We start from the raw sequence: 16,635 nt of genomic DNA on the forward strand, positions 1-16,635 counted from the left end.
AATGACCTTTGAAAAAAGCACTGCGATATTTATTATTACACTGTTATAATACTGTAATACAAAATTGTATTATTAATAAAAAAAATAGGCAGAATTTCAAGCCAGTACAACAAATACTAATTTACATCCATTTAATTTTCAAAAGGGTTGACCAATACAAAACGTACTGTACAGAAATCTTTTCTGAAAAGTAACGTAAGTAGATGATGGATAAATGGTCAAATGCCTTCACAAACTACATCTATCAGATTAAAAATATGGATCTGTTCACATTCACACAATATTCAAGAGGTTCATTTTCAGGACTCTAAGACAACAAATATACAAATATACATACCAAAAATGACAAATTCTCTCATTTACTCACCCTCATGCCATCCCAGATGTGTATGACTTTCTTCTACTGAACACAAACAAGAATTTAATTATATCTTAGCTGTGTATGACCATACAATGCAAATTAATGGTGACCAAAACTTTGAAGCTCCAAAAAGCACATAAAGGCAGCATAATATTGACCCCAGTGGTCTTCCAAAGTGACCAAACCAGATATATTTTTATCTGTTCTAACTCAAAACAGATTATATCTCTTCAGAAGACAGATTTAACCACTGGAGTCTTATGGATTACATTTATGGCCACCATTCACTTGCATTGTACCTACAGAGCTAAAATATTGTTGATAAAATCTTTGTTTCTGTTCTGCTTAAGAAAGTCATACACATCTGGGATGGCATGAGAATTATGAGAATTAAAATATTTGGGTGAACTATCCCTTTAAAGTGAAGATGCTTTTTTTTCTCAATTATATCCAAACTGTCTAGAAAACAAAGCAATAGTTCTTTTGCCAAAAAAGTACACAGCACATGTTTGCCCAGCTGGTATACATTTTTTATTTTTTTAGGTAATACAATAAGTTCACCAACAGTTCATTCATAAAATCCTCCAGGCCTCGTGATCTCCCTCAATATCTCACAGCTCTGCAAGCTCACACAGCCAAATTAAACAAATCAAGACTCTGCAAATTCTATATTTCCATGTGCATAGGCAATTCTATAATGGAGGTTTTATGTATTTTATTAGAACTATGTTCTAGTTTAGATTCTGGTGAAATCTGCAATTGAGTCGATTTGTTGAGTTTGGCCATGGACACAGGTGTTCAAGTTGGCCGAATATCACGGGTGACGGCAAAGGGTCAGGCATTAGTTGGCTTTGGCACGCAACTGTGCTCTCTTGCCCGTCACGGCCTGGAAGCCGGTCTTGATGCTGGCGACTGAGCATCGGGAATGACACGTCTCGCACTGCAGGAAGTACAGACGTGTATCCTTCTGCAAGATTGTGTCAGGAGACCGACACGTGTGGCATGTCACATATTCCTCTGCAGAGGGGAAAAAACACATTATGAGGTTGACTCAATATACTTTTTGCAAAATTAATCTCACCAGAAAGTGTCCAAGTACTTTATCTTCATTTTAAACAGCGTGTCTATTTGTTTTGTTTGTGCTCTCATTCTTTATAAAATACATTTTATTTAGATATTTCTTATCTAATGCAATGACATTTATACATTGACACAATTAAATCACATTCCTATAATACTTACTTATATATCTTCGTAAGACATTCTCTATCTGTTTCTGCTGGAATCTGCCTTTGATGACAAGCTGATTATTTCCGTCTATAGACCCACTGAAAAGTGGAAACATTGGTTAATCATCAACAATCATCTTCAGCATACATTTACATATTATAACAGAAGTCTATAGTTTTAAGGAACCACCTCAAAATACAATGTCCTCATTAACTCCCCGGCCAAAAAAAAAGTCACCATTTGGATTTAAATAAGCAGATACTTCAGAGCCTATGATTGGATCACTCTTGCAGTGCATATGATTCAGCTGGCAACCATTCTTATAACCCTAACTGATGAAGTGTGTAGTTACTCATTTCTTAAACAACCATGTCGGAAGACGCATCACGTAGAGGTGTAAATCAGACATTTCATCACGATATGATCTTCGTATACGATTCTCTTGGCCTGTGTTCCGATATTTGCCCATACTTCAAAGTCTGCCGTGATAAGATTTCAATTTGATTCAGGGCCCTGCGATTGATATTCTGATATTATGTGCCTATTTTACACAATCAATGATTATTTTTTGCCCTCAAATGCAACCAAAATCTAATTTGAATATTTCATTGAGCTCTCTGAAAAGTGCAAATTTAATATCCATATTGGGACATCCATAACAAAATAAGGTACTTCAGATGTTGAAAAAATTATACAGATAATAATATAAAAAATAACGTCTCACACACAAGTGATCAATCGTTTGATTACAGCTTATTTTTCAATTTAATCTAATTCAAAGTACTTGCATACCCATGACCCGATCTGTGCCATCCACGGTTTCCTGGATACAACTTTCCTGGGAAGCCAAGTTGACACGTGACAATTTGGCTTCACAGACCCTGCGCACATCCTTGTCCCACATGAAAAGCATATTTAGCACTCATAAAGTGAAATTAATGCAATATGGTTGCTTCATCGTCTGATGGAAATGCGTAGAAACGTCGCTGACATGAGTATTAAAATAAAGTTCTATATCGATATTTACGTGTTCTATCAATAACACTGGATTGTTGGTTATTGGATCGATGAATCGTTACACCCCTAGAATCCTGTGGCCATGGAAAAGATGTTACCTTTTCAGGAGGGGCCAATTATTGGCCTGCATCAAGCAAAGAAAACAACTAAGGAGATTGCCGAAATCACTGGAATTGGTTTAAGAAGTGTCCAATGCATTATTAAAACCTGGAAGGATAGTTGTGAACCGTCAGCTTCGCGGAAGAAATGTGGGCGGAATTGTTTTTTGAATGATTGTGATCGTAGATCACTAAAACGCTTGATGTCACATGGTTAAAAAAAATCTACATTAGAACTCACAGCTATGTTTAATAGTGAAAGTAAGAGCATTTCCACATGCACAATGTGACCACAACTAACAGGATTGGGACTAATCAGCTGTGTGGCCACAAGAAAGCCACTTGTTAGGAAGTTTCATCTGGAAAAAACAACTTCAATTTGCTAAGGAGCATAAAGATTGGACCGCATCAGGGTAAGAAGGGAAGCGCATGAAGCGATGCAACCATCATGCATAGTGCCCACTGTACAAATCTGGAGGTAGTGTTATGATCTGAGGTTGCTTCAATTGGTCAGGTCTAGGCTCAGTAACGTTATGCGGCAATAAAATGAAGTCCGCTGACAACCTGAATGTACTGAATGACCAGGAGGCCTATTACGATAATAATGTAATCGACTTATCGTACGATATATGGAGATGACCTCGATCATTTTTGCTGACCTTGATTTTGCCCACTGTGTTTACATGCATGTTTGTTTACATAAGAATGAATGTCACCAACATATAAGCCAGTCACTCTGCATCTGTGCTCTCGTCTGCTCTTTTTTTTGTCGGAGGTGGGGCTCAGGCAGCTACACACAGAGCAGACAGTGACAGGTGAAGCTTACGTGTTACTCAAGGCTAATAGGTGTTCTGTTTCATTACTACTGACCACCAGAAACCATGGTCTGGCTGGCGCTTTGATAATCCAATAGTGTTTACACAGCCTCTGGCAGTCATCCAGAATTCACAGAACCACAGTTCCCTTATGACTCAGTGACGCTGTGTTTATTAACATATATGGGGAGTGCCTTCATACACTACCTATTTTAAACCTGTCTACAATAACACCAATATTTTAATATATAATAAAAGTTCATGCACTATGAACTAATATATATATATATATATATTTTTTTTTTTTTTTAGTAACTAACATTAAGATTAATAAATGCTGAAAAATATTGTTCATTGTAAGTTCATGATAGCTAATGCATTAACTAATTTTAATGAGCCTTATTGTAAAGTGTTATCAAAAATGATGTCATCATTACTCGCCTTCATGTTGTTCCAAACCTGTCTGACTTTCAATCTTCCGTGGAACTGAAAGGATGATGTTACTGAGAATGTTAGTTTCAGTCTCAATCCACTTTTATTTTATGGTGAAAAAAAGATGACAGTGAACAGTGACTAACATTCGGCCAAAAATCCTCAGTAGAGAGAAATTCATACAGACTTGAGGGTTAGTAATGATTTACAATCTTTCTGCACTGTGTTCTTAAACCCTATCAGGTGTAAATGACAAATGTGGAGGATATTCTTTTTTTTTCTTTTTTTTCTTCTTATATCCTTTCTTTTGTTTTTGTCTCCGAACAAGTAACTTTTTTAGTGAATGACCAATTTACTTTACTTTTACACATGACGATGCTTAATGTCGAGCCCTGTAATAGGTGTTTTCTCGAAGACTGCCTAATTCCAACCAGAAAGTTTGGAAGAATAAGTCCAAATGGACTTAATTTCAAAGCCGCATTCCAAAGCTCCGGTGTGGGAACATTTTAGCTTTAAGCTGAATGAGAAAAGAGAGTCCATTAATGCGAACGAGCTGGAATGCCTACTTTGTTTAAAAACAGTGGCAACAACAAGCGGCAATACAACTAACCTAAAAGCTCATCTAAAACAAAAACACCATCCCATCCAGTTTGCGAGTTGGGAACAAAAACCGCAGTTTGAGATGGAAAGGGGCTTTTCCGATTTTAATAAAAAAAATGTTTTGGACATTCTGATTCCAATGTCTGAATATTGTTAAGAATTAAAAGTTAATTGGGTGTACTTGCATTATTATGCTATATCATTATATCACTGCCATAAAATGGTCTTAAAATTACAATAATATTACTAAGCAATTATTTCTGGAACAATATATGGTCCAACAAAAGTAGTTATCATGACAGGCCTAATGACCAGTTTATGCTATCATTGGATTTTTTCTTCCCTGACGGCACAGGCATATTCCAGGACGACAATGCCAAGGTTCATCGGGCACAAACTGTTTAAGAGTGGTTCGGGGAGTACGAGGAATCATTTTTACACATGAGTTAACCACCACAGAGTCCTGACCTTAACCCCATTGGAAGTCTTTGGGATGTGATGAAGACTTTACGGAGTGGTTCGTCTCTCACGTCATCAATACAAGATCTCGGCCAAAAATTAATGCAACTCTGGATGTAAATAAATGTTGTGATGTTGCATAAGGTTGTTGAAAGAATGACACGATAAATGCATGCAGTAATCAAAGCTATAGGCGGACCAACTAAATATTAGAGTATGCAACTTTTTAATTTTTTTGACCAGGCAGTGTCTTTCTAAATATTCTAACATTTCAGCTACAGAAAAGACAATTCTGGGTGTATAAAACTGATCTATTTCACAACTGAAAACGTAAGCTATTCTGAACATCTGTTTTCTTCCATGTGTCCACTGAGATACATGTCACTCTCAAGTTATAATTTAATAATGCCTTTTGAAACTATCACAGGGTTAGCCTGTCTATATATAGCAGCAATGTTACAGCAATTGCTCTTTCAACTGATTCAGGTTTCATATTTCTTGTAGAAAACCTCTGTAAACTGTTCTGGTGGAAGGTTTCAGTGACACTGAGGCCAGACAGAGACCATGGAAAAACAAATTGACAGTTGGGACACTGGGACAATATTTTACGAGGTTAATAGTCACCCATAAAACCGGGTTTAGTCATGTTCCACATTAAAGGAATATTCTGGGTTCAATAAAAGTGCCACGAATACGGCCCGCCCCCACATTTGGACCGGCCCTCTGAACAATGCCATGCAGAGAAATATTTTTACAATTTAATTTTAAATATGTTTTAATCATATCATATTTGTATTTGATAATACATATTGGCTTTCAAAATAAAATTTCCCTCAGTTATAATTATTAAAGTAGCCAAATTATTTGTTAGATTCACCCGGATTAACGTTCCATCGTGATCGAGCGGGTGCACGCGTTCCAGCAAGAAAATTTAAAGTGACAACAAAATGGCCAAACGGTTGGGAAAGAGAAAAGTTGATTCAGAATGCAGGGTATTTAACCAAAAGTGGACAAGTGATTATTTTTTGTTCAATGAAAAGAAATGGCTGTTTGCCTCATCTGTCAAGAAACAGTCTCCGTGTTCAAAGAATACAATCTGCGCCGACACTATGAAACCCGCCACAGAGACAAGTATGCGAGTTTACAAGGCCAAATGAGAGCAGACAAAGTGTCGAAGCTAAAAAGTGGACTATCTGCTCAGCAAAATACGTTTGTACGGCAAACCCAGTTGAACCAGTCATCCATTCGAGCTAGCTTTCAGGTAGCTAAACTGATTGCAACCTCGCGGTAGGCCATTCAGTGATGGTGAGTTCAGTAAAGAAATGTATGAATGCTGTTGCGGAGGAGGTGTGCCCCGATAAGAAAGACGTCTTAAATGCGGTGAGTCTGTCCGCAAGTACAATCACCAGACGAATTGAAGAAATGGGGTATAATATGCCCAGCTGAAGGAAAAAGTGAAAGAATTAGATTTTTTTGCATTAGCGCTGGATGAAAGTAATGACGTGCAGGACACGGCACAGCTGCTCATTTTTCTTCGCGGAGTTAGCTCAAACTTTGAAGTGTCCGAGGAGCTGGCAGCCCTAAAAAAAAAAGTCTCAAAGGTACTACGACAGGGGAGGATATTTTTGGTAAAGTGTGCCAAACGATAGAAGAGTTGGATCTAGACTGGTCTAAGCTGGCCAGCATCACGACTGACGGAGCTCCTAGTATGGTTGGCGCGTCAAGGGGACATAGTTCACACTGATACGCATGAGTAAGTAAATAATTTGATTTCAATAGCAATGAATATGAAAAAATGTCATTACGATAGTAATAATGCTCTTTTAATAGGCTATATATCACTTGATATGTATGGTGCATAAATAATAAATTAATCTAGCATTAGGAGGCATAATACTGTAAATCCATTTAAAATCATAATAAAATCTCCACAATAAATCACTCCAGCCCATGCCATTTTCTGTTAGACTACGGCCCTCCATTATAGAAAGTAAAAATGATGTGGCCCTCATAGAAAAAAGTTTGGGGACCCCTGATCTACAGCATTTGTGACAATGTCGATTACCATAAAATGTATTTGGTCTCAGAAGGCAGAAATGTGAAGCTTATAATTTTATAAAAGCACTTACATTAATTCTTGTAAAAAAAAAATTTTTTAGCTGTAAAGTTGTTTAAATAACTTATGGTCATTTAAGGGTTTTAGAGTTTACAGTGTTACGCAGTAATGGCAACGAAGTTGTAAAATTGGTTCAACTTTACACAGTTAAGGTTAGTAAGTGATTTTATCCCACTAAAATCATGTTAACATGCATATTTTTTATGTCTTGTGGCTATACTTTTGAAACTTATTTAAACATTTACAGATTGGCCCCCTTTCACCTCCTTTGCATGTGCCTCACTGTATCGAAACTTATTTAAACGTTTACAGATTGGCCCCCATTCACCTCCTTGCATGTGCCTCACTGTAACCTGGATTTTTGCTTTTTTAAAGGAGGGATGGGACCTGTCAATTGAGCTTAACTTGTATTGAACCCTGGAATATTCCATTGAACTAACAATCTCCAGTTCACATACACACACACACAAAAAAAAAACATTCACAATAACTAGACTTTTACATCTTTTTGAAAAAATTGCAGTTGAGTTTGACAATGTAGTACTTGCCGGCATGAAGCTAGGGTGTTGAAGGTGGTCAGTAAGGAGTACTGAGGTGTCTTTAGGTCATTGTTATGCAGTTTCTAGGGTGTTCTGGGTGTTTTTCTAGGGCATTGCTAAGTGGTTTTAGGTCGATCCTTCAATGTAGGTTTATGGGATTTTTTTCAGGCAAAAATCCTATTTCAGATCGCTTAGGAAAGTCAATAAAACTTAGAATAGTCTCCTCAACAAGCTGAACGATTTCAGGTATCAGGTATTTGACAAATGGTGCAGGGTGAATTACATGTCCAAGACTAACAAGTAGGGGTTTGAATAATTTTATCATATGTAGTATAATCATAGAACACAATACACTCACCTTGTACCTAACTCAGCAAGCAAAAAAGCCAAAAGATGTTTTGGCTGTCGATGCAACCTGAGAAAAGACAAAATAAGCTGTTTTATAAGTATTGAAAAAAGGGATAATGGTCCCAGATATCTGACTGAATTGTTACTTGGCAGCAGGGTATGAAATTAAGGGGGGCTTAGGGCAAAAATGACACAAAAAGTGACTAAAATGCCCCTATAATTCAAATTGTGGGGGCAACAAATGCCCCAGTAATTAATTAATTCTGATTTTAACTTGATTTAGATTATATATATTAAAGTCTAGTTATACATTATTGCAAAGGGTAAGAGTTACTAAAGACTCAATCTTGAGAACTGCACTCATAAAAGTTAAGATAATACCACTGAAAATCATATGCAGGGGGTAAATATTGCCCCTTAATTTCTGACATTGGTTGGCATTCTTAGAGTCACTTAACATGCACTTTTAAAATTAGTAATAATAATGTTTATATTATTGGGCATCCTAAAGTACATAGATAATGGGTCACTTTCAAGTTGTTCAGAGCAAATAAACTAAAGTAAACTCAAGAGAAAATAAAAATGTTTTAAGCCTCTAATGTCATGACACTATAAACTGCTTGACATTTACAGTTTTGACTTACAGTTTGCAGATGTCTGTGAAGTTTACAAAGGAAGTCTTCTTTGTGCCGACTCGGACAACCTGAGGAGGTTTCATCACAAACTTCCTCTTCTCTCCTGCAACCATGTCTGGATTCTTTTCCCGCATGATGTTAAATACTCTGTTCAAAAGCTGAGAAAAAATGTGGTAATAATGTGAAATCTACTAGATAGCAGCGGCCTTGTTATTATGAGCCATTTTGTCAATTGAAAATGTTCTGTACCACGAGATTACGCAGTTTACCTCATCATATGTGTAGTCTCTCTCTGAGCCCGCCCAAGCAGGACCCATCTGTGTGCTGAATGTTATGTCATCTATGTTTTTACAGTCATCATCTTCAACACCTTTCAAACAAATGGCACAGACTCAGATTGCAAATATTACATTCGAGGTGTTAATATCCAAACTATGATTATGTACTGTACTTACCATCATCTTTGCCCTGACTGTCTGTGTCCTCTTGGAAATCTTTAACTTTTCTTGTTTTCTTTTTCTTAGCGGGCAGCATTAAGTCATCGTCCTCGAACGCCTCTGGTGGCTCTGTTTCAATCTTCAGTTCCTGGAAATATGATATTTAATTTACAATAATGCTTGAAAATAGTTTGTTGAACAGAATATACTTCAAATGCAAAGAAAATGTCTTGTGTAGGTTGAGATTATTTATTGAAATATAACATGTTTTCATGGTCGAAACATATTTAAAAGAAAAGCAATTATGGCGGTGAATACACCAGAGAGTTTCAACATTATACATGTGCACACAATTCACTGACCTTGATTCCTTCTTCTAGCTCAGCATCAAAAATCTTTTCCTTTTTCGATTTCTTTTTCTTTTTCTTCTGGTTGAAGAAGTTCAGGTCGTCCAGGTCATCTGATGTTTCTAAATCATAATAGGTACATTACCAAAAGAGAACAAATCAAGATTTTTCTTGGTTAATTTTTTATCATGTTCTACATGTCTGAAAAACATAATGGTTAACAAGGAATTCATTAAACTACAGACAATTAGTTTACACATGCCATAAAAAAAAAAAATCACTAAACTGAAAAGTGTCATTTCTAGGGATGCACAGATATCATTTCTCTCCCGATCAAATTCTCAGTATCGGACGGTATCGATTCGATACCTCTTGTGTGTTTTTCTTTATCAGTTTTGAATATCTATAGCTCACGGTGTAGAATTGATTGGGGGTACTCTTTTATGTATAAAGAAACAAAAACAACACATTATTTCATTATAAAACAGAGGGGAGGGGGGACTATTACATAAAAAAAAATCAGGTGTGGCCTATTTAAAATGACTATTTTTGGATAATGCAGTAGCAAAATCAGTCTTTACACATTTTTTCAACTTGTCAAGAACCCAGTTAACTTCAATTCAGTGAAATTTAATATAATTTTTTTTTATAATAAAACACTTAATAAAAAAAACTATAATTTTTTCAATTGTTTAACATTAAATCCTTGGGGCTTTTATTTTGATGGAACTCTCCGTAAAGATGGTGAACATAGTGTGTATGTTTGTGGGCTAGTTCACAGAAGTTTAACACTTGAATGCATACCTCGGGTCTTTAGTGACCCGGGCACCTCATTCCACCCCCTGTACCTCATCCATTTTTGTCATTATGCTCACAGCTCTTTAGTATTTTTCAACCCTTTGCTTCTGAATAGTGTAATATAACGTTTAAAAATTTTTTTATAACTGTTCAATTACCAACAGTGTAAAGGGCTATGAAAGAGCCTAGAAATGTAATGGTGTCTTTTTTTTTGTGCTTTCATAAATCATATTTTTATGATTATTTCACAGGATATCTATTTCTTTGTTTATGACAATACAAATGAGTACTATACTCATACAAATAAATACTATATCATTTTAATTTTCAACAATGAATTAACATTGGTAAATTATCAGTATTCCAAATGCTTGTACACATACAAGTTATGCATGCTAAGGATCCAGTGATGTATCAGCCGCCAATATTTATCAGCCAATTAATGGCTAAATTCAAACCATCAGCAAATAGGTTTAAGCATGAAAATGCAGATATTAAAAATTATGGTTCGTTTATAATTATTACATTTTGTAAAAACTCTGAATTCAAATGCACAATCCAGATATAATTATAGCCACAGAATGTAAAACGGCTTGCACTCCAAAGAACATGTACTATTTCATTTGTATTCTTTCTCGTTCTCACGTTGAGGAAAAAGACGCTGTTACGTGACACTCGAAGCAGCACTTACATGATGAGGTAAAACCATCCAAATGCTTTGAAAACAGCAAACTTTGACTTATGAGGCATTGGTTTGGTATCCATTAAGGCTGCACGATTGATTAAGTTTAAAATTGTGTGATTACAAAAGCTTGAAAGGCTGCATTTAAAAATAGAATGCAATCAGGGCTTCAGTCAGCATTGTGTAAGCAAGCGGCGCTCTCTAGCGGTGCGTATGGCATTATCAATAATCCATTACACCACAATAGAATTTAAAAGTGTGTTTTGTTCCTTTGGTATCTTTACTATTAATTGATGTGGTTGACATTTCCGTGGAATTGCCCAACATAAGGTTTGCATACTATTTATTTGTGATGTTCTATTTTAAACAGTACAAACAAGTAAAATGTGATTTCTATTGTTTTGAACTGCAAAACAGACGTGCAGAAAAATTCTTAAGTATAAAATAACCTTTTTTTTTTTTACATCAAGCATCATGCTATGGTATTTAGCTATTTTCAATATTTTATCTTCTATTTATCTTTCATTGTGGCTCTCTTTAAATTTTGTCTTTTGTTCAACAGATCCAATCCATGTTCAATTGAAAATTATTTATTGTTAGAACAAAAGCTTTTGTATCTCTTTGTACATATTTAAAACACAATTCCGGAGCAAAACAGTAATCTGATGACATAATAAGCTAAGTGGCAAAATATTGTTAACGGTATCAGCCAATAGTTATTTGTTAATATCGGTATTGTTCAAACAAATGTCATATCAGTGCGTCCCTAAAACATGCTATTTCTTATTCAATGTGGCGCTGTTGCAAGAAGCAACGAAGAAGCAATGTGGAGGTAAACTATAGCAAGTGTAACACATGAAGAGTATGATTTGGCTATTACCATTTGGGTGTACTAGTGAAATTATGTAGGTTGTGCATCCATTTACACTCAAAATGTACAAAATACATTTTTTTTGAGAAAATACATTTGTGAATCTTATGTGTAGCTCAATATGGGTTTGACAGCCAGTTGTGTGCCAGGAATAAATCCTGTTCTAGATTTGTTAAGAATTTCTAGAAAATATGACATTAGCTGGGCATTATGTAGATCCATCTATGATAGATATACCTGCCGGCTCTCTAAAGACCAGAATACATAATAAAGTTTGATGAAAGACCCATGCATGGGGTATTTATGCTTTTCATTCAAAATCTGGTGAATTGCTCCTCGGGTTCCGATCTCAATACATGTTATACAGTATTAAACTGAACTATCGAGGATCTACATCAGAGATGTAGTTGTACGGAGCGCTTGCGTGGTGTGTGTGAAACATCAGGGCACTGCTGTGCATGAAGACTATACATTTATTTATTAAACACAGCCTATTGAAATTCACAAAGCTAATTTACACTCACCGGCCACTTAATTAGGTACATCTGCACATCTACTTTATCATGCGATTATCTAATCAGCCAATCACATGGCAACAGTGTAATATATAAAAGCATGCAGATATGGGTCAAGAGATTAAGTTATCGTTCACATCAACCATCAGAATGGGGGGAAAATATATCTCGGTGATTTATACTGTGGTATGATTGTTGGTGCCATACGGGCTGGTTTGAGTATTTCTGTAACTGCTGATCTCCTGGGATTTTCACGCACAACAGTCTATAGAGCAGGGGTGGGCAACTATTTTGGTAAAGGGACCAAATCGGGCTTTAAGTAGTGAATATAGGGGCCACGTTGTACTCTTTTTGGGATACAATGTTCCACACTGATTTTCTTTTTGAATCTTTTAAGCCAGGACATAGTTGTGTACTCAATTATTTGAAGTGTATATGTGACTGATGGGACTACTTTGAAAAGGCCTTAAGTATTGTATTGCTCTACAAAAGGTAGTTTTAATGCCTGATAAAAAAATACTTTTCTATCAGGCATTAAAAAAACTGAACAAAGGCTGAGCTTATTTATGTTATTTATTTTACCATCTCTACATACCTGTTAATTTATTATTCAATTTAACACTCTGTACAGTCTGTTTTAATTAAGAAAATCGAAAATTATAGAACTTTTAACTTTTACAGTTTACTTATTTTATTCACAAAACATTACCAGTTTACACACTAAAAGGGTCATAATGCGGGTCTCGTCAATGGTTTGACTTTCCATTCAGCACTCAAATTAATAAAACAGGCTGCATGACTATGATAAATGATTACTGCAAGAGTTTGATTAGCTTAGTTCAACATTTCTAAATTGCACAAATAAAAAATACATATACATATTCATCTCTCACTTGCTTTAGCTCGTCTATCAATTATTACCACTCCTTGTGTCGATGATGCCGAGATCTCCTTTTATATTTAATTGAATCACTGAGAAGATTTACCTGCAAACTTATTAGCACCAAACATCACAAGCAGCCTCAAGAACGGACAGAGAGGGACATATAACACTTTTCATTGAGCAAAATATTTCCCTAGAGATCGCTACGTTTGTTCAAAGGGGAAAGCAAGAGCTAAAAAGAGACCACTCGCGTGCATGGTTGCCAGATTGCACAAAATAAGTATAACATTAGGTGGAATATTTTCAATTTGCGCAAGTATAAATCTCAAATTGGGGGTGTTGCGTCTCTTATCTGACAACCCTGAGCATGCTAAATGCTTGTGGAGGCGCGTTAGGTCCCATTAATTCAAGATAACGGAAATATCCAATGGAGAAAAAAAATTATAAATGAGCCGCGGGCCACATTAAAACACATCGAGGGCCGGATCCAGCCCGTGGGTCATAAATTGCCCAGGTCTGCTCTAGAGTGTATAGATGAGCGGCAGTTCTGTGGACAAAAAACCCTTGTTGAAGAGAAAGGTCAATGGAGAATGGCCAGACTGGTTTGAGCTGACAGAATGGCTTCGGTAACTCAGATAATCACCAAGTACAATTATAGTAAGCAGAATAGCATCTCGGAATGCACAACACATCGAACCTTGAGCAGACGACCACATTGAGTTCCAATTCTGTCAGCCATAAACAGAAAATTGAGGCAGCAGTGGGCATGCCATTTGTGTATCTCCACAGAAATCCAGATTTGTCAGGCCAGGTGATGTTTTTCCAATTGTCTACTGTCCACTTTTGGTGAGCCTGTGCCCACTGCAGCCTCAGTTTCCTGTTCTAAGCTGACACTAGTGGTACCCGGAGGGGTCTTCTGCTGCTGAAGCCCATCTGCCTCAATGTTCAACATGTTGTACATTACCAATTGCTTTTCTGCATAGCACTGTTGTAACGCGTATTTATTTGGTCACCTTCCTGTCAGCTTGGAACAGTCTGGCCATTCCCTTCTAACCTCTTTCATTAAAAAGCAGTTTTGGCCACAGAACTGTCACTCACCGTTGTGTGTGAAAATCCCAGGAGATTAGCAGTTACAGAAATACTCAAACCAGCGTCTGGCACCAGCATTCATGCCACTGTCTAAATCACTAACATCACATTTTTCCCCATTCTGATGGTTGATATGAACGTTAACTGATTTTATACATTACACTGCTGCACATGATTGGCTGATTAGATAATCACATGAATAAGTAGATTTACAGGTGTTCCTAATAAAGTGGCCAGTTAGTGTATGTCTTCAATAGACTTTAAATAAAATGCACAAGTCAAATGGACAGCTTTATTGGTGCATTTATGCCATTTTTGGAGACTAACGGTAACAACCATGATTAACACAAAGTATCGGTTAAAAGCATCAGTGTGGGAGCTGATAAAGATCGGTGCGGGAGCTGATAAAGACCGGTGCATCCCCTGTCATTTCTGCACCAATAATGCCAACATATGGAATTTCTAAAATATTGACTTGGAACAACATGAGTGTGGGTAAAGGATGACACAAATTTAATATTTTTTTGGAAAATATCCTTTCAAACTAGGTAATGGGGAAAAAAAAACACATTGATGTGGGAAAGAATGAGATGCTCTTTACCTTTCTTCCTCCCCTCATCTTCATCAAACTCTATCTCTTTTTCCTCCCCTCCATCAGCCTCCATCTCTTTCGTCTCCAGTTGCTGGCATTCATCACCCTCGCCTCCATCTTCCTCAAGCATGAAAGGCTTCTTCTTTTTCTTCTTCTTTTTGGTCATAGTGGGGTCAAATATCATCTGAAAGTAAGATGAGTTTAATGATGAGACACAACAACAATGACAGTTCACAGACCCTGTCTGATTAATCGGACACTATTTACACAGTCAAAAATCTCAAAATTATAGTGACAAGCAATCATATGCCAATTAAACTAGCCAGATCTAATTCTACAAATCAAATTATGTCAACAATGATTAGTTTCAGAAATCTGGAATATTGGTGCTTGTGGTCCTAATTTTGTTTTACACAAAGATAATAGATCAATATTTTCAAGGAGATGCACTCCTTAAAGCATTGGAATTATGAATCTACTAGAACTAGACAATAAATGTGAAAGCTCCTTTGGACGGTACAGTCGGTCCTTCCAGAATGTACTTTGGTGGTACCATGGTGCAGCAATAACATGGTACTTAATAATTACCACAATATTTGTGGAAACAGTACTTTGAGGTACTTCAAGCAATACTATATTACCTTGATAGATGGCATGTATCCAAAATACCACTGTAAATTTCAAAAAAACACCATGGTCTTTACATGTTCAAACTACAATGGTATTGCTATAGTACAATTCCCAATAAATCATGGTATTACCATTATATATGTACAAAAAACTATGGTACTATTATGGTACATGCCCACAGAACTACTGTATTACCATAACACCATGTCCAAAAAATAGCAGCACCATGATACCATGTACAAACAACTGTGGCAGTACCATGGTATATGGCAACAAAGACACCATGGTATTGCTTGTTTTGATAGTAAAATGGCATGACATGACATCTCATCAGCTGACAGTCGACAAAAATTATCTAGAAACGAGGAGCTGGTGCACGTTTGCTCACATCCTTTACTAGTAGGCCCGATTGTCCTTCCATTTTCACACTCTAAATAAACCATAATTAAATTAAAATCAATGTTTCACAGGGTTTATTTACTTACCTCATCTCCTGACATGTTTTCGGTCGGTTGTGAAGGCCCTAGAAGGAAAATTAAGCGTTAAAATAGACTATTTTAACGGTACACCCTTCCTCGTTCAACGCGTTGCTTGCGGCAGGCCGGGCACAGTTCTGTACGCATGCGCAGTAAATGAGTGCTCAATGCATGATGGTAGTTGTAGTTCAGGACGTATTATAATCTAGAAATAGTTTTCTGAGATTATTGGGGCTAATGAGGCAAAACCCTTCGTGCTGACACAAGTGTGAGTGTGTTTGAATGACCAAATTGATGTGTTTGAAGAAAAACCTTTATGTTATACTATAAAACCTGAGAAATAATGCTTAAATTGATTTCCAAACTGCAGGGAAACTTGAGGTGTAAACCTGCCTCAAGTGTATCTGGAAAAGGATTTCACTGCTCCGTTCCTAGAGTCCAGGCTATATCCAGGTGAACCAGACCTAGGAGTACCCTTTATTTTATGCATGTTCATAATGACTTTCAGACCATTTTATTCCTCTAATCTGTTTAAAATTGCAGTGGGATTCCTAGCTCCAGGACAGCAGTTGCTTCCTCTCATATTGTCTGCTTTTTATTATTCGTTTGAGGTACATAGCAACAAAGTTACCTCTGTAATCATCATATCTTTAGTTATACTATGA

The 16,635-nt window shown here is 36.5% G+C and overlaps 1 protein-coding gene across 1 annotated transcript; it reads right to left on the bottom strand.

The window, feature by feature from the left end:
• Positions 1 to 217: 217 nt before the first annotated feature.
• LOC127646740 (eukaryotic translation initiation factor 2 subunit 2-like) lies at positions 218 to 16,116 on the bottom strand. The gene is made up of 9 exons (XM_052130597.1): positions 15,980 to 16,116; positions 14,874 to 15,048; positions 9,450 to 9,556; positions 9,106 to 9,235; positions 8,920 to 9,020; positions 8,660 to 8,808; positions 8,026 to 8,082; positions 1,604 to 1,689; positions 218 to 1,378 (listed from the first exon to the last, which is right to left on the bottom strand). Exons 1-9 carry the CDS (start codon positions 15,992 to 15,994, stop codon positions 1,203 to 1,205), a joined length of 996 nt encoding a protein of 331 aa, XP_051986557.1. The 5' UTR covers positions 15,995 to 16,116; the 3' UTR covers positions 218 to 1,202.
• Between the last annotated feature and the right edge of the window lie 519 nt (positions 16,117 to 16,635).

This window comes from Xyrauchen texanus, chromosome 7 (genome assembly GCF_025860055.1).
Source record: "Xyrauchen texanus isolate HMW12.3.18 chromosome 7, RBS_HiC_50CHRs, whole genome shotgun sequence".
NCBI classification, from domain to species: Eukaryota; Metazoa; Chordata; class Actinopteri; order Cypriniformes; family Catostomidae; genus Xyrauchen; species Xyrauchen texanus.

Bases quoted from the DNA above. Each gene is read 5' to 3' on its own strand.
- LOC127646740 (XM_052130597.1), bottom strand. The intron at 9,557-14,873 runs GTAAAGAGCATC...ATTATGATTTAG, and splicing joins AGATGAGGGGAGGAAGAAAG to AAACATCAGATGACCTGGAC. The intron at 1,690-8,025 runs GTGAGTGTATTG...TCCACTTTTCAG, and splicing joins CTTGCTGAGTTAGGTACAAG to TGGGTCTATAGACGGAAATA.